Genomic DNA, 19,200 nt, shown 5'->3' on the forward strand with positions numbered 1-19,200 from the left:
GGCAAAGCATAAGAAGACTCCAGAATCGAGAGAGCAGACTCCTGTAGTCCGTTCGAAAGATGAGGAGATGGAGAAGGTAGAGGACGAGGAATAGGAGGAAGAGGACGAGGAGAGGAGGCTAGAAACTCTCCCGTCGGTCCCTTCTTTCTTTCACCCTCTATCTCTTTCTCTTTCATTCTCTTTCTCTCTTTCTAGGTGCTTTCTACGATCTATAGCCGGCTTAACTCAAGCGTGCTCGTATTTTACGGCGCACACTTCGGCACGTGTTCTCTCTTTCTCTCTCTCCCTTTCTTTTTCTTTTTTTGTCTGTCTGTCTCTTTCTATCTCTCTTTCTCAAATATATCCGCGCGTGAACATTACTACGTGCCAACTGTCTCCTTCGAACATTCTAGTCCTCTCTTGGATATACCGAAATGCATCGAAGATACGTTTTCTCTCTCATCTTAAATCCACCCTTAGCTAAGTTAAAAAAAAGACCACGTCGGTTAAGGTTTCGTTTAATCTTTCCTTATCCTACAACGACGACGGGGTAGTGACCTATAGTAGGTGCCCTTAAGAGCTTACGATATATCCTTCCGCACCCTTGTCATGTCTCTGATCATTCTTGCGTAAGAAAGACTAAGAAAAATAAAATTATCTTTTCCTAAGTTATTAAAGAGATAACCAAGAAATATAAAGATCGAACATTTTTAAAAATATATTCATTAAATACATATCGATAAGTTTTGCATATTTTATTTATTTATTTTTTTTACTTTATTTTTTTTTTTATTTCAATAAATTTTAAGATCTAGATGAAGTTCGTTTCTTTTCTCCTTGTCTTTTTTCTTCTTTTTTTAATATTTGTATACTAAAGAACGAGAGAGAGAGAGAGAGGTAAATAGAATGTATTTATCATATGCATATCAAATAATTCGACAATTTATTTATTTAGATATTTTTAATAAATTCATTTTCTCCTTTTTTCTTTCTCTCCTATCTTTTCTTTTTTCCTTGTTACTTTTTTAAATATTTGTATTCTATCAGAGAGGTAAATAGAATTTTTTTTGAGAGATACTTTGATCATCACCATCGAAAACGAACGAAATATCTCTCGGCACGTAACTTTTTAGTTTCACTAGGGCAATTTCATTATCACCTTCGACGGACGAATCCGAAGCCATTCGATCAAGCGTAGAAAGAGGTGTCGTCTTCGTAACTCCTCCCTCTTCCGTTCTTCGCACAAATAAATCTAAAGCTCGACTCGAGGGCGACACGACGTATCGCCGTGTTCTTCTCGTCTGCTGCAGAGGAGATAGAAGTCGGTCAATCAGTCATTGCGACAGCCCTCTTGGAACCGTGCGAGACAAATCGAGGGAAGGAGGATACTACTAGCACCTTCGACTCTCTCTTTCTCTTCTTTTTCCGTTCCTACTTTCTTGACTCCATCTCTCTCTTTCAAACAGGCTACTAGCTTTCGTCTTTGATATCCCGTTGACCATGAACACGCCTTCGAGAATTCGACTCTAAGATTGAAAATATGTCCGATCCATTTTTTAGTTTAATCTTAGTTTGTTTCTTATTGCTTTTTTTTTATATTTCCTTCCCCTAAAAAAAAGAACCCCTTCCGCTAAAAAAAGAACGCGTTTATATTTTTATATACATCTATTGATTCGTAGTTATCTTTCGACGAGATATTTAATTAATCGATGATTTTATTAAATCTAATATACGAAATATATCTTAAAAATCTTCCTAGTATCATATTATATAAAATATTATAATATATCGGTATCTAAGCGTTCAAAGCTTTTTCCTATTCATTTCCTGATGGTGTCGTTATAAAAACGAAAACAGAAAGAAGTTGCGGCCGATATCCTCGATATAATAGGACAACGGGAGTAGGACGACTTTTTGGTTGGTTCAGCTTTTCTTTTTCATTTTTGTCGTCTTTTTTTTCTTTTTTCTTTTCTTCTCCTTTTCATGTTAAGAAAAGGAAAGAAGAGAAAAGAATGGCAGATCTCTCTCTCTCTCTCTCTCTCTCAGGCACACACTTTCTCACTCTTTGTATATGTGTATGTGCGTGACTCTCTTCCTCTTTCTCTTTCTCCTCCTCTTCCTCCCTCTCCTTCCCACCCCTCTTCATCATCCTCCTCTTTCTCCTGCTCTTCTTCCTCGTCTCTTTCGGTACGAGGGGGAGAAGCTTTGTATCGGGAGCACCGACTGTGAATCCGGTAGCAGTATCTCTACACGGTCCTCTTCCTGCTCGCAACGCGAAAACACGGGTCCACGACTGCGGACGTTCCCCGTCGAGAGAAAGAGACCGCAGTGCGGATTCTGCCCATTGTGCTGAAATATCGAATCGAAGGATATAAAGGCTCTCGGGCAGCCGCCACCGCCACCGCCACCACCGCCACCGCCGCCGCCACCGCTCAACGTCTCTCTTCTATCCGCGAAACCTCTTTTTCGTGGCAATACGAAGGAGACTTCCGTGTACGGAACGTCTTGGACGTTGTAAATCGATCGAGGTTGTGGACCTTCGGACGACAATTTTATTCATTCGCCCAATACTAACTTATGTACATACACAAACACAATATATATATATATATATATACACAGCTGTCCTTTAATGTAATGTAAAAACGATTCGTCGACCTATCAGTTTTTTATGTTCCTTTTTTCTTCTTTTCTTATCTCTACTTTTTTCTTTTTTATTTTATTTCTTTTTTTTTTTTTTTACTTATATTTATTTCTTTTTTTTTCTTCTCTTTTCCTTTTTTTTCTTTTTTTGATATTTTGCCGATATTTTCGTGACATATTTTTCGCGAAGCTTTCGAAAATGAAAAAAAAAGTGGAGTGAGAGAGAGAGAGAGAAAGAAAGAGAGAGGATAGAAATTGAGTGGTAGGATGAGAAACGACAGAAGGGAAGGGAAAAGGGGAAAAACAAGCAACGAGAAGGTAGTAGTTGGAAAGTAAAAGAACGGAAGAGAGCATTGCCGTGGTCAGCCAAAGGCAAAACAAGAGCAATGCGCTTTATTGACTGGAACCAATGAAAAACGGGGAGAGATCGACCACCGGGACCAAACTCGAGTTCCGAAGGTTCGGCCAAAGTTCGAGCGTGTCTCGTATCGATACGATAGGTAAATATCTACGATAGATATGTGATCGTTATCCTGTACGTTTATATATATATATATACACACACACACACACACATAAGTATATGCGCGCGCATGCACGCTCACCTTGCCACTACAGTGATTTTGAAGTGCGCCAGTGCATCGAACTCGTACTAACCGAGAAAGTTTTGGCAGTTTGGCGATATCTACGATTTTCAACTTTCACCTTAACGACACAACCACCACCACCATCAAGTTATTATTATTCGACTGTGAAAGAAAGAATGCGATGACTGACCAACTATGAAATATGACATTTATCAAATTATTATACGATTCGTTCGTGCAAACATTTTCGTTAATGTACGAAATATTCGATGTATTATTTGGTATTCAAGAGGATGCTACTTAAAACGCGACGCTTTTGAATTACAAATGTTTATTTCTATTTTTATCTTTTTCTTTTTTATTACCTCTCTACTCTCCCCTTCTCTCTCTCTCTCTCTCTCTCTCTCTTTCTCCCACTTTCGTCATTTCCTCTTCCTTCCACACACTTTGAACTGAGAGATAACGGCAGGATTTCTAGAATTGGCACACTGCACTCGGCTTATACATATGTATCATATCCCTCGTTCTACCACTCGGCTTTTCCGAGCTTCCTACGACGAAAGCAAAGGATAAGTTGAAAATGAAAAAATAATGTCGCACGCGAACGACAGTGGCAGAGGCAGAGGCCGAAGATGACGACGACGACGACGACGACGACGATGTTTCTTTATGATCCGCTTCTTCTACGCTCGGTTGCTTCTGCGGCTTTCCGCGAATCGTTCCTTTTTTCTCTTATATATTCCCTTCTTTTTCTTCTTCTTCTTCTTCTTCTTCTATACTCAGAGAATCTACGATACTACTGAATGTTTCATTTCCAGAGACAAACACCTACCCATTCCCTATTTTTTTGCTTCTTCTTCTTTTTTATTTTATTTATTTATTTATTTTTATTTTTTTTTTACTCGGATGAGTATATGTGTATACTCATACCTCCATATATTTACATACATAAACGTGTGTACTGACACTTATTTGTTGTCGAAACAATCGAAAAGAAAATGCACATGCGGAAAGACGAATCGATAAGAGACATACGAGATATAACATCTGTGTATATTTATGTGTATGTGTGTATTGTACGTACGTACCTACGTACACACATACGTACACATTACACATATCTACTCGTCTAGAAGAAAAGTCTACTCGTCTATTTCGTCGAGCCAATTTCGAGATAGTTTGGCCGCGACGACTATCAGGCAATGACATCGGCAGAATCGACTTCCGGTGTCTTGGGAACCCCTGGAAATGAAAGATTAACGACATGTCGTGGGACGACACGTGTTCTAATCGCTTTCCATCCGTTCCTTTGACGATTCTAATCCTTCTTTCGATCTGTTCAAATCTTTATAATTGACGCGATTTTTTTATTTATTTATTTATATTTTTTCTTGTTTTTTCTTTGTCCGAAATTTGTTCGATTAAAATTATATTATAGTTAACTATTGTGAATAAAAATGTTAAAACGAAAAGCGTGAAAATAAATTAAAATATTATTTTATTAAAATTTGTTCTTTTTTTTTTCTTTCCTTTTTTTTACGAAATTCGATGAACTCAGTTAGAACAAGTGAATTACATTAAACAATCGATATTTTGGTAATTTAATTCCGCATGAATTTAAGGGTTAACGAAAACACACGACGGACCGTAGTCGTTATGTCGAAAATAACAAATATTCTATAATTATATGCTATAAATTATTATTGAAAGTATTGTTTGTCTTTGAAAATCAAAGCTATAAGCAAACAAGTCATAAATTTTGATATTATTTTAAGCGAGGGTATACAGTTATTCGACAAATGAATATCATTAGAATAATAATGAAACGATTATATACGCATATACGGACATCAATTATGTATATGTAAGGTAATTATCTATTGCAATCTTTTACATAATAAAATAAATTACCAACAGAAGTAAGTATATATATATATATATATATATATATATATATACTAATTATTATTCTTATAAAATTATATGCATTAACGTTATGTAGGAGAAAGGAAGAATAGAAAAATTAAATTATTATTGGTTAGTAATTTTTACATGTCTCCATAATTCATAATAATATTATGTGTAGAAGAATCAAGAATAAACAATTGAATTATTTACTAATTCCTCATTTTTATTATCTTCGTCATTTTTTTTTCACGTTATGAGCCTATCATTACACGTAAAGAAAAAAAGACAAAAAAAAGATATTGCCTTTGTTCTATTTTTTCTTTCTCTCTCTCCCTCTCTCTCTCTCTCTCTCGTCAATAACAGAATATGTATTACTAAAGTACTCGAAGATCTCAAGTATTAAATGAAATATATACTGTGTAAAATAAATGACTCACTCGGAGGGAGTCGTAGAAAAGTTAACAGATTTTAGACGGATGAAAGTTTAAAGCAACAATCTAGTAGAAAAGCTCCGTAACTCGGATGGCACGAAGAGACACAGAATAGCGGAGGGTTATAAGAGCGCAGAAGAAAAAGGAGGAAGAGAACGGAGGAGAAATAGGAGGAAGAGGAAAAAGAAGGATGAGGTGGATGAGATGGAGAAGAAGGTGGAGGAGGAGGAAAAAGAGAAGGAGGAAGAGGGAGGATGAGAGCCGTTTAAAGTCGTAATTGCGCCAATTTGAAGTCGTCCTCCCTCTTTTCTTTCTCCTCGACGCTACTTCTGGTAATGAGAATGAAACGAACGTTCTCGCAAGCAAGCAAAGCCTACGCTTCGTCGAATCAAACTTGCGATATTGCGACTCGTCATTGCGAATTTCAAAAATTACGAGAGCTTACGATTCATCGTGACGAACAAAAACTATATATCCACGGTGGTAAACCATAAATGACATACGCAATGAAAATTTTCTTTCTATTCGATTAAATTTCCCTTACAACGATAAAAATATAAACGAGCGTTAATAATTTTTATTAAATAAAATTTGTATCGAAATCAACGTTAATTCTCTCTTCGTCATGATTACTTGTAAATAGTGAAAACTGAAGGTAATCCATTTAACGATAAGTTGTTTTATACTCAAATGGATAAAATTAAATATCCATTAAGTGGAATTATCATATTGAATTATTATTCGTAATGTGTGTATGACACCATTTTACTTGCACATACGTATACACGTATGAATCAAAACGCATCGATATGGATATAAAGATACATATTTAAAACGTTTCATTTTGTTGATAAATCGAAACGAGACATTCCATCAAATCTCTATGTTTTCTTTTTTTTTTTTAATTTAATAATACATTTCAATTTCGTCCACACAATTTATATTTCGCATTTATATAAATACTATACATAAACTCAATGATTTTATTAACACAGATTTTATTATTTGTAAATAATTATAGCAATCTGATAACTATCAATACTATTTTGTAAAACATTTTCACTAAAAATAAACATACTAATAAAAAATAAAAGAACTTATCCATTCTACTATCATCTTGAAGAATTTATGGCCGCCAACGTCTGCGAATACTTATTATACTAACTTATACGAAATGTAGGTTGAAACTATCATTAAATAAAGAATAATAAAACGATTAACGTTCAATAAAATGAAATCATCAAAGATCATCGTAGGAGTCATGGAATTTACTTATTTATGATTACCATGGTCATGTAGGAAGAACCATAGACGGGAATTTCGAAAGAATCCTTAGCCAGAAAAAGTGAAAGAGTGGAAGAGAGAAAGAGATAAATAAGTAAAGAGGGAGGGAGAGTTTGGATAGGCTTACATAAGAAGAGTATATAATCGTGAGAGAAGAACGCGAAAAGCGCGTTAATCGAAAAGAGAGCAGCACCGTGTCCGTTGGAGGGGTGCTGCTTTGAGGGCGGAATGTTTTCATTTAAGGTCCTTCAACGTCCTCGAAAAGTTTTCCACCGGAATCCCAGCTTCTTCTCCTTTAGTTCCTCCCCCTCCCCTCTCGGGCCTCTTGCCCCTGTTGCCCCATCACACCGGAACCACCAACACAGCTACAACCATCACGAGTCTGTTCCACTTCAAGTTAGCTAGGTGAAAAGGACCGGGTAGAAGGGGAATAGGGAAGAGTGGAAGAAGGAGGAGAGGTTACAAAGGGGGATGTACGAAGTAGAAGAGGAAGGGTAGGAAAGGGGCCAGAGGCTGCATCGCCCCTGCCGCCTCGGGTTTTTAACCCATTCTTTTTCGCGCATTTGCAGCTTTCCTATTTCGTCCATGGCGCCTTTGATGTGACTGTGCCTGGGGTTGGTTTGCCCGTACCTTTATTTTCCTCCTTCCCTCTCATTCTCTTTCCTTCTTTATATAGACCTTTTCTCTCTCTCTCTCTCTCTCTTTCTTCCGTTTCTCTTTCAACCAGTGTGTTTTTCTTTCTTTTTCTCTTTCTCGACAAGGTATGGTACGTACGTACGCGTGCGGGTCTAAGTAGGCAACAGAGGGGTAGCGAACCAACCCTCGCGATTCTCTTCGTTTTGTGTCCACCTTTTCGGATTTCCTTTTCCACTCTCTCTCTCTCTCTCTCTCTTTGTTTACACGGGTGCCTCTTGGCTGACTGGATAATGTTTGGAGTTCTCTTTCCCAGCTACTTCCACCACCAGTGGATATATACCATTTTCTTCTTCTTTTTTTTTCTTTTTTCTCTTTATCTCTGTCCTTCTTTCTTTTTTTGTTTTGTTTCCTATCGCCAGAGAAGACAAAATGGCGAAGATGAAGAAAACATCCCGTCGCGGCTTTTTTTTCTTCTTTCTTTTTCTCTTCTTTTTTTTTCCTTTTCCCGGTTTTTTTTTTTTGTTGATATTCGTATTGGTGGATGGCGTTCGATTAAAATGTTCAATGGATGATTCTTTTTTCTTTCTTTCTTTCTTTCTAAATTGTTTTTCATTGCTTGTCTGAAAATAAGTTTCCTTCATTGAAAGGATACTCGTATGATAATATAGGTTTTCCAAATGGAGAACGAGAAACTGACCATTTGTTGAAATCTATGTATTTTATGCGATATACAATAGCAGTTTTCTATAAAAAGATCGAAATATCTAGTTCTATGAACTACGCCTCGAGCGTGAAGAGGTAGGACGGGGAAAAGTAAATGGACGGGGGGAGGTAATGGGGTAAGGGGTCATGAGTGAAGTAAGGCTGAGAGTGGGAGAAAAGAAAAGAAAGAAAGGAAAAAGAAAAAATAATAGTCGGTGCCAAGATGGAGAAGCAATTCTGCCCTCGATTTTCTTCTTTCTTTCTTCTTCTTCTTCTCCTTCTCTTTTCTTTTTTTTTTCTCAACCCTCCTCTCCCTACTATCCCCTTTTCTACTTCTTTCTCTTCTCTATCATCGGCTTTTCCGCTATCCATCGAGCGAATCTTCGTTATCTCTTTTTTTTTTCTTCTTCTTTTTTGTCTTTTCCCCAATGTCCGATCCCTTTCGTAAAACGTTGTATTCATGATTATTGTTGTTGTTGTTTTCTTTCTTCGTTCCTTTTTTTGCTTTTTATTCTCCTTTGCAGCTAACTCACAAAATTCCAATGACGATCGTAAATTACATATAACTCTTAGTAATTAAGTCTTTACGTAAGAATAAAATTGATAATGAAAATGCAGAAAGAGAATATGCAGGTTCATCAAAATCTAATTATGTAATACCTAACTAGATCTCTTCTAGTTTCTATTTTCTTTCTTTCTTTTTTTTCCTCTTTCTTTTTCTTCTCTTTTTTCTTCTTCACGTATTTACTCGGTTACATACATATATGTATTTTGCTCGCGTAATACTCGTAGTTTCGTTCGTGCGTCATTGACGAACGTTTTAAAATGATATCCATGTTTGGTGTGCGATCTTTCTTCCGAGAGGCCGAACACATTATCGTTTGTAGACGAGACAAGGACGAATGCTATCAAGATAATGATAATTTTTCACGCTTATATATTCTTACTAACGTCAAACTAAACGTATGAAATATCGAAACGCATGATTTCTTTTTTCTCTTGTTCCCTTCTTTTTTTTCTTCTTCTTCTTTTTTACTTTCATTCGTACAAACTTTCGTAACAAATTCGAAGGTTATATTCCCACACGTAACAGAAAACATTTTCCCATCCCGATTTCATTTTCTATTCGAAGTACTACTTCGAAAAGCTTCGAATTCTCGATCTACTACTATATATGTATATCTATACTCTTCTTCTCCGAAACTTTTCTTAACAAATAAAAAAAAAAATAAATAAATAAATAAATAAATAAAGAAATAAAAATAATAAATAAAAAAAGAAACCTTTCCCAACGCGAACCGAAATAAGTTTTATATGAAAGTCTGCTATGATTTCGATTGGCTTCCATTTGGAAAAGCAACTGCAGAAATGACGTCTGAAGTTTGATGCGCACTACGATAGCTGATCAATTTTTTAACTTTTCGAGATTTCATCAATTCTTTTTCATTTATTTATTTATTTATTTTTTTTATTTATTTATTTATCTTTTTTTATTTTTTTATCTATCTTCTTTTTACCCCAGTAAAAAACTTATGCAACATTAACATGTTGAATACCGTAGAGGATTGTTATCGATGACCGATAATCATTTTTATAAAAAAAAAAAATTAAAGAATAAAAAATAAAAATAAAAATTTACAATTATAAAACTTTTTAAAAGATTTCTTATAACGTAACATTTAAAACCGATTAAAAGTATATGCTCTAATAAGCGCAAGAGTTTAACGTGAAAATGATAACAATACAATTCTTTTTTTTCTTCTTTTTTTTTCGTTATTGTATCATTCACGTATCTAAAGTGTACAATTAAGATGACTATTCATTCAAACGAGTTAATTATGAGAAAATTGAAAAAATTAAAATGGCTAATTGAAAATAAGATAAATTAATCGAATAAAAGAAAAAAAAAATATTATATACGAGTATACGAATTGTTTTAACGTAACTAATTAATAGCATTGTATACGTTATTATTGGACAATTAATGGTATAGTTAATGCTTACGTTAAAGGAAAAAAAAACAAACAAACAAAAAAAAGAAAAGAAAAAAGAAGAAGAAACGAGCGGCGAGATGGCTTCTCTCCATAGTGTTGAATCTCGTTTTGCCCGACGGCTCTCGGAAGTCTCGGAAGAAAGAAAGGTCGACGTGGAATTTGCATAGAAGCGGCGTTCTGGTAGCAAAGAGTCGTGCAACGTTATCCAAACATTTGCATAAACGCTTTGTCGTTCTTATCGCAAGGAGGACTTGGATTTCAGACTCGATAACATCTCTCCTTCTCTCTCTCTCTCTCTCTCTCTCTCTCTCTCTCTCTCTCTCTCTCTCTTCATCCCTCTCTTTCGTAAAGGAATAGGAACGAGTTTCTATGAGTTCATGGATGGAGTCGTAGTTTTGTCTCTCTCTCTCTCTCTCTCTCTCTCTCTCTCTCTCTCTGTCTCCCTCCTTTCCACCCCTCCATCACCAGACACGTCTTCTCACCCTTCCCCTCCCCACTTACACCACGCTCTCTTTTTCGATACGCGTGACACGAGAGTTAAGGTTTAAATGGCTCGCGCGTGATATCTCTTTGAGTAAATATGAAGTGTGTTGCGTCAAGTGCGCGCGCACCTTTGGGTTTCTTTCGAATCGAAACGTAAAATGTATATACGCATATGACTGTCATATTTACAGTAGATATTTATGTAAGTAAATGCCTTTGTGTTAGAGGGATAAGATGTACGACAGGGTCACAGATTGGACAGGTAGAATATATAAATGGAGGACGATTTACGTTAAATCGTCAGGATGACCGATAAGTATGTAAGTAAGTAAGTAATTATGATACATCATACATCGTAGTTCTATTTTATATACTTATGATACCGACGGTTTACATTATGACGTATTATCTGATTCATTGTTGATATTACATTGCCACAACGTATCGTTTTCTTTCATCGATTTATGCTTTATCATTGTATTTCTATATCGTTCCAATGTTTAAAATCAGTTTATATTTGATAATAATAATAATAGTAATAATAATAATAAAAAAGGAAATCGTTGAACTCTAAAAGAGAAATTTTGAAAAAAAATTCGATAAAATAATGTCGTGGATGTAATCTTTCATATAATTCCAGAAAAAAAGGAAAGAAAAAAAAAGAAACAAAAAAAAAAGATAATAATCGAGAACAACTTTTATATATTACGTGCTCGTAAGTAAGTTGGAATTTACGATAAGGAACGAAGAACTTCTAAGTCTAATCTAATCGACAGGTATCTCTCGAAGATTACGATCTCAACTCGACTAAGTATCATCGTTTTATTTAAACCTGTCACCTTTCTTAAAACGCAATTTGATCAACTCGTAAGTTAATTTATATAAATAAAAATATATATTGATTGATTAATTAATAAAATATAGTAATTAATAAACTATACTATATATATATATATATATATATATATATATAGTAATAAATTAAAATATAATAATAATCTACAGACAAACAATTAAAATGAATAAAACTAAATATGAAATAGTAAAAGATTGCAATATTCCTTCAAACGAAAATTTCAAATTTCTCAAAGAACTCATTTCTTATTTCCTTTTACGTATTATCTTTCAATTCTTGTTTCCGAATCTTTGATATGCCGAGGAGTTTGCAGTAACGATTACAGAACAACATTCCGATAAAAAAAAAAAAGAAAAAAAAATCTTACGAACGATCGAATTGATACACAAATTGAAGATCGAAAATGGACAAGCAATTTTTTTTTTTAAATATCGTCGATTTAAGTATACGTACGTGGATTAAATAGATCGATGAAATTCGAGTGAATTCGATGGGTGGGGAAAAAAAAATAAAACAAGAAAAAAAAGATATAAAAGAAAAACAACAATATGGGAGAAAAAGGGTAGGGGTTAGAGAGAAAGAGAGAGAGAGAGAGAGAGAGAGAGAGAGAGATAAGTCGAAATCGGATCTCAAGGAGCTTTTCTCTCTAGCTATATATTTCCTCGAGTCTCTTCGAGTCTTGTAGCCGTGCGAGAGAGATGCTTAAATTCTTCACGTAACGCACCCTCGAGCGATATCTCCAGGCTGAGCTGGCAACTGTATATAGCCAGTGGCACTTTCTTACTTACTTTCTTACTTTAACGCGAGTACGTGTGCGAAGACGCGAAGGAGACTGTCATAATTTAGAAGATACGCGAGAGGGTAAGAGAGGTAAGCAAAGATGGACACGCATATAAGCGTATATACGAGTAGACGAGAAGTAAGAAGGGAGAGAGCTTTAAAAAAGAAGAAGAGAGCTTTAGTAGAGAAGCTTCTTTCTTTCTTTCTATCTTTTTCTTTTTCTTCTCTCTTTCTCTCTCTCTCTCTCTCTCTCTCTCTTTCTCTTTCTAGCTATAAAAATACTAACGCCAGCAAAGGAGAGACGAAGCTTGCCTCGGCGAAAATAACACTCCAAGAGATCTTACTTACCGCCGATGTCGGCCACCGAGTATAATTCGCTGGGAAACGAAAAATAAAGAGAAAAGAAAGAGAGAGAAAGAAAGAGACAGAGAGAGAAAGAGAGAGAGAACGCGACGAAAACAGGACGGCTCGGCATCGAGTGGGCGAGAGTGTAAGCCTATCGTTCTTCTCCTGCTAGCAAGAGAAACGTCGGAGTCGATCCTTCGAAATCCTCCATTTGTTCCTTACTTTATACCTTTATCTTACTTCTATTCTAACCTCTCCCCTCATACGCGTTGTTTTATATATCTAACGGCATACCGTAATGCGTAAGAGGAACAATAAATAATAAGAGGACTTGGACATATTCCAAAGATAGTATTACAAAGTGTGCGTGCGATACCTCGTACGAAATATAAAAAAAAAAAAAAAAAAAGAAAAAAAGGAAAAGAAAATGAAAAAAAGAAGAAAGAAAGAAAAGATAAAAAAGAAAAAAGTAGCAGCAAGCAAACAATTTTACCATATCTCCGTATATTTTTCTTTCTTTCTTTCTTTCTTTCTTCTTCTTTTTTTTTTCTTCTTTTTTTTTTCAATCTCTTTCTTGCCATCTTTCCCATACATGCTCTCGTCATTATCGCTCTTGATATTTCTACGAAGGTATGTGTATCTCGATTACTTATTATCGCGCTAACGATAACGGGTGTAGCGTGTAGCTATTCTACGAAATATGTAAGAACGTACGTATGAAATCGACGTTCGTAATCGTTTTCGAGAACAGTGGATCATCGATAAGCCAGGCAAATTCCATTTGTACTTCTCCGTAATGGCACATGGAATTTTTGTTTTGTTTTTGTTTTTCTTTTTTTATTTTTTTTTTCTTTTTTTTTTCTTTTTTTTTTCTTTTTCTTTTCTCCTACCTCTTTGCATCGACGCTGATATAGTGCAATTTCAATTTTATCTCAACGTACTTTCTACGACTTATCATTGATAAAAAGGAAGTAGAAAAAGGAACAGGAAAGTGGTGACCATTTTCTCGCTCTCCTCCGTTTCTCCTTTCTTCCTTTCACTCGATACATCCCTCTCTTTCCTCGCCCCTCACTATACACCTACCACCCATCCACCCCTTCTTACCTTTTTCTCACTTAAGTTCCATCTTTCTCCTTCCCTTCGAGATATCACCTTGTCCCTCTTCTCTCTTTTCCGTCGTCTATTCGACTTCATCGCTAGGAGCACAACTAATTCATTTTGTTCACTGGTACGTGTTAAATATTGAACGCCGTTCGTTCGTTCGTTCGTTCGTTCTCATAGTTTACCATTCGACTGTGTTCGGAAGAAAAGATAGACGGAGAGAGAGAGAAAAGAAAAGAAAGAGAAGATGTTGTTTATCAACTTTCGTCTCTCTATCGATTAAAGTATAGATAGAAAAGAGAGGAAAACGATAAGGAAAGAGAGAGAGAGAGAGAGAGAGAGAGAGAGAAAGATTGTACGAAAGTATTTTCACGCGCGAGAGTACGAGAGAGAGAGAGAGAGGGAGAGAGAAAGAGAGAGATGGAAAGAAAAATAGATAGAAGGGAAAAGAGTGAGAGAGATAAATAGAGAGACAGAAAGAGAGAGACAAAGAGAAGCGTCGGCAGCTCAACCATTAACGACGTCCTCGTCTTCGTTCTCGTCGCCGTCGTAGCCAAGCGTCCCGCTAACACAAAATAAAATTAGCGCTCGCAGCGTTTTACGCGCCCCATCCCTGCTCACGACAAAAGGGATAGGATAGAAAGAGGAGAACAAGAGAGAAAGAGAGACAGAGACAGAGGAGATAGAGACAGAGATAGAGAGAAAGAGAGAAAGAGAGAGAAGAGAAACATGAACGAAGAGCATACAACCCTCGGTCGCTACGTCACGTCGTCCTCCCCCTATCCCCCTATTTCCACCTCCACCCCATCTCCATCGCACCCTTTCTCTCCCGTCCCTTCATCTCTCTAGCACCTTCTATACGGCAAGCTTCGAGCCTGTCTCACTCTTACACGCAAACTCCATTAGGGCGGGCCAGTGCTCGCAGGGAATACCGTATTATGACACCGGAGGGCTTGCCGTAGAGAACTCGAGGAAGGAAAGACTTGGCCGAGCCGATCGAAAAGGAGACTCTACTTGAGAAAACAAGGACGACGACGACTACGACTACGACTACAACTACGAATATGACTACTACGAGGACGACGACTACGACGACGCGTCTAGCAAAAGTTCCTACACTCTCTTTCGTTCTCCTACTTTTTTCTTTTTTCTTCTTTTTTTTCATACTTTTTTTTTCTTTCTTTCTTCGCCCGCACTTCCACCCAGCTCACTCTTTTACCACGGCCATATCTTCTTACTATGGTGACTCCAAAAAAAAAAAAAAAAAAAAAAAAAAAAAAAAAAAAAAAAAAAAAAAAAGGAAAAAAAAAAAAAAAGGAAAACAGAAAAAAGAATAAGAGAAAAACTATTCGTACCGTTTCAAAGTGTGTATATGTATGTATATCTGTGTGTGCGAACCTCCCCCTTTCATCTTTCTATCGGCTATACGTAACTAACTTTGCGTCGACGAACGTCGATTATAGGCAAACGTTTGTAACGTTTATCGAGATATAACATTGCCCTGAAGCGAGTAACTCATTCATAGATACATACATACATATCATCGTATAGTAAGTTAGTATCGCTGAATGCCCATTTAGTAACGTCGCATTTTATTGATAATTCTCTCTCTCTCTCTCTCTTGTTACTTTTTTCTCCTTTTTTACGACGTTCCCGTTTGTAGAAAAGGAAAGTAGGGTTCGTAAAGGAAGGAGAGACACCCCGAGAAAAGTACCCAAAGTGAGCGTTATATTCGCACGCTGCGTAGCGGTCTCTCTCTCTCTCTCTCTCTTTCCCTTTTTCACTCTTTCTCTTTCTCTCTGCAGGACCATCCTCGCAAGGGAATATAACGTTGCTACAGTAGTATAGAGCTTCAAGAGGCGTTTCGAGAGGCGTTCCGAAAGAGAGAGAGACCCCCGATGCTGGCCGTAACTTTTCAATATCTCTTTTTATCGTGACCCTTTGAGCGTACGCCCCCTACTCTCTCTTCTTCATCCACCTCCAACACCAACACCACCTCTCTCTCTCTCTCTCTCTCTCTTTCTCCACATATTTTCCTCTCTCTTTGTCTCTCTCTACCTCTCTCTATCCATCCATCTCTCTTTCTCTTTATGCCCACTCGATGACACACGACGAACTGAACGTCATAGAACGCAGGGATGAAGAGGGAAAAGGACACAAGAAGGGATACGTGCGAGTTGAAAACTGCCGGCTGCCTTTTTCGACCGCTTAGATAAAAGCAAAAACCCTTTTACTTCGCCTTGAAACACTTTATGGTTGCTCTTATCCGGATGATAGTCTTGTCATCGAACATACCGTCGTAACCGTCCAAGAGAAATTTGTACCCACCCGCCATAAAGAGAATTTTTCTACCTTCAACGAGGCAAATGTAGTACTTATACTCTCACCCATCTACACTTCTTCTCCCTTCGTTGCGCTTGATATTTTTTTTCGAATTAAACGTTCACGAAATTCATTTTATTTCCCTCTCTCTCTCTCTCTCTCTTTCTCTCTCTGAATGGTTACCCACTAATTCTAATTCTTGTATTCCTCATGATGGGTTTAATTTTAAATTGCTCGAGAAAGCTTTATAGATAATCACGTTCTCTAACGGATTAAAATATTAAAACACGAGATCTTCTGTTTTTCTTCTAATTTTTTTCTGAAGAGGAATTTGCGTGTCGAGAAGCTCGGATTAAATCGAAAGAAATTTGTACAACGAGTGATGTTCATTTGGCACTGGTTTTTCAAAGAGGGAACAAAAGGCAGAAGGAAAAAGAGAGAGAGAGAGAGAGAGAGAGAGAAAGGACCCTGGCTACACTTTTCTAAAGAAATAAAATGAAAAAAGTCTAAGGAAGTGGTGCAAAGTCGAAATGTACGTGTAGACACACACATACACACACACGCACGCACACCTTTGAGCGTCAAGTTTGCTGTTAAGAAAGTCCGACTAACTCGTAGGGATAAGGTTGACTCAGTTGGACAGTGGCACGTTGAAATTGGGTCGTACCTACCAGAAATACGTTTTACTATCCTTTCCACCCCCGCCCTCTCTTCTTTCCACTTCCTCGACGAAAAAACAACGAGAATGTTGAAAGATCGACGAGAAGCTCGCGCGTACCACCATCGCGATTCGTTTCTCCCTCGATCGGTCTCGTACTTCTCACCCTCCTAGCCTTAAGGCGACGAGAAAAAGAAAAGGAAGAAAGAAAAAAAAAGAAGAAGAAGAAGAATCTTACGAATCGAAGCTCGACGAGTTACCTACAACGACAATGACGCGACGTGTTACTAGACGAAGACGAAGACGAAGACGAAGACGAAGACGAAGAAAAATCGATAGCCTGTCTCGGAGTCTGTGAGAAAGAGACACATATATATATATATATATATATATATATATATATATATATATATATATATATATATAGTGTTTCTTGCGATCTCTCCCTCTCGAACTCTCACCTAGAGAAGAACTACGAACAGCGACAGCCGGGTTTGAGCGAGCAAGAGGCTCTCAACTTAAAACCGAAGCTACTACTACCTTCTTCTTTTGCACCTTCAATATGTATATATATATATATATCCTTTATACTTTTTATATGAAACTCACACTAAGACCGGGCAAAATAGTTTAAAAGCCTCGGGGTCATCCATCAAGCGAACGCGCGATTATCCGTTACCAAGAAAGAAAGAGAAAGATAGTATTTCAACGATCGGTACTTAACCCTAAGTACCGTGAGATTAGACAAGTAAAATGGAGTTTCGTTCGATCGACTTGAACTCGTCCATCCTCTGTTCTTCTTACTACCTATTAGTTTCGGCTTAGATTTACTTCAAATGAAAATCCTCGATCCTCGTCCAACGTGAAGATAATAACGTGCATCACGTGAATATTTTTCAACTTTCATTATTATTTGTAAATTATGATTTTTGTTATTATTGTTGTTCCTTTTTCTTTTTTTTCTCTTGTTTTTTTCTTTTTCTTTTTCATCGATTCTCAAAGATCGTTAAAATAAGAAGAGCAAACAAAGATACTCTATTCTTAAAATTCTTTTGTCAGCTATATCGATTCGAATTGAGAAATGTTGGATGGATGTAGGAGTAGACTAAGGGTGGATTGGCGGGAAAGGATAGAGATGATAGAGCCAAAGGAATCTCGAAAAAGGATAATCGAAGAATCGTCTACCTGGCACGCGCGTTAGTCGACATTTCACGATGTAAAGAACTTTTTGCCAATGCTTTGCTATAATGGATCGAACGGATACGATGGAGATCTTATATATGTGAATATATATATATATTATATATATATTATATATATACACATATATACACGGAAGCAATGGAATATCCGGATACATTAGAGGTCGAGATCCGGCAATGTACTGAAAGTAGAACGAATATCTACCCTGCCAACCGCCGTTAGAGTCTGGCCACCCTTCCGATACCAACGACGCTACCCAACCTCACCAGGGTAACTAACATTTCACTTTCCCCCTCTCTTCTATCCCTTCCTCGGTTACTCTTCTCCCTATAGCCGATAACTGGTTCACCCTCGATTTACGAGGTTTTAGCTTCTCTTAAAAGAGAGCAACGAGGAAAGACAGCAAGTAAGAAAAGTCGAGGCAAGTCGAAGGCTAACGTTTTATCTTCCACGCTCTATCGTTTTTCGCTCATTGATCTTTAGTCGGACCAACGCGGAAAATCCTGATCAATGGAACAAAAAAATTTACGTGTTATATTGAGAGAAAGTAATTATTTCATTGTTTCTTAATCTTTTTATAATGTTCAATTTTAGAAATTTTTCTTCCAATACCTAAGATGATCTTTTGACAACGTATAAGTAATCGCATCAGTTATGAATAAATTATATCGTGGTTAAAAAATATGAAGTGGTTTAATAGATTCATTGTATGCATTCGATGAATCTTTAGTTTATAGTTACTTCTGATAGGAATAAAATTCATAAATATTTTCAATGGATTTTATATATATATATATATATCATGTTTTCTAAATCGATCTACCATCCAAAAATATCTTACATCTTACAGATACGATTGCACTATTAATTCATATTACACAAATATTATCATTTCTATAAATTATTGTTCTAACAGATAAACAAACAAACATAAAAAAAAACACATTTGTGTCATTGATAAAATATGTAATGTCTAGTTAATACATAAAAGTTTTCTCTTAGGTAATATCTTTTTTATTATTTTCATTCACAAACGTACTAGTTAAATAGTTCTAAAGAAAAAAAGAAAGAAAGAGAAAGAAATGAAAAAGAAATAAATTCGTTTTAAAATAAATATCGGCTGATAATAAATGTATTGTAATAAATCGTAGTAAAATTATCGTTAATGAATTATCTATAAAATTTCTAACAAATCGAAAATATAACATAAAATTCATTTTAATTGGTACAATCTCGGCAACACTTCTTCTCTACATTCATCCATGAATTATTATATGATTAACGCTTA

The 19,200-nt window shown here is 36.3% G+C and overlaps 1 protein-coding gene across 7 annotated transcripts in view; it reads right to left on the bottom strand.

The window, feature by feature from the left end:
- LOC118444474 (Krueppel-like factor 6) overlaps positions 1-19,200 on the bottom strand; it is a 312,575-nt gene that overhangs the window by 252,469 nt on the left and 40,906 nt on the right. The window contains exon 1 of one of the 7 annotated variants that reach the window (XM_035872766.2): positions 13,733-13,837. The exons of 5 other annotated variants lie outside the window; for them this stretch is intronic. In XM_035872766.2, the coding sequence (XP_035728659.1) occupies positions 13,733-13,822 (90 nt within the window). In that variant the 5' untranslated portion in view covers positions 13,823-13,837. Of the gene's footprint in view, positions 1-13,732; positions 13,838-19,200 lie in introns of those variants that run through there. One more of the 7 variants, XM_035872775.2, reaches the window with a different exon arrangement.

This window comes from Vespa mandarinia, chromosome 23 (genome assembly GCF_050613455.1).
Source record: "Vespa mandarinia isolate Hongniang chromosome 23, ASM5061345v1, whole genome shotgun sequence".
Classification (NCBI taxonomy): Eukaryota; Metazoa; Arthropoda; class Insecta; order Hymenoptera; family Vespidae; genus Vespa; species Vespa mandarinia.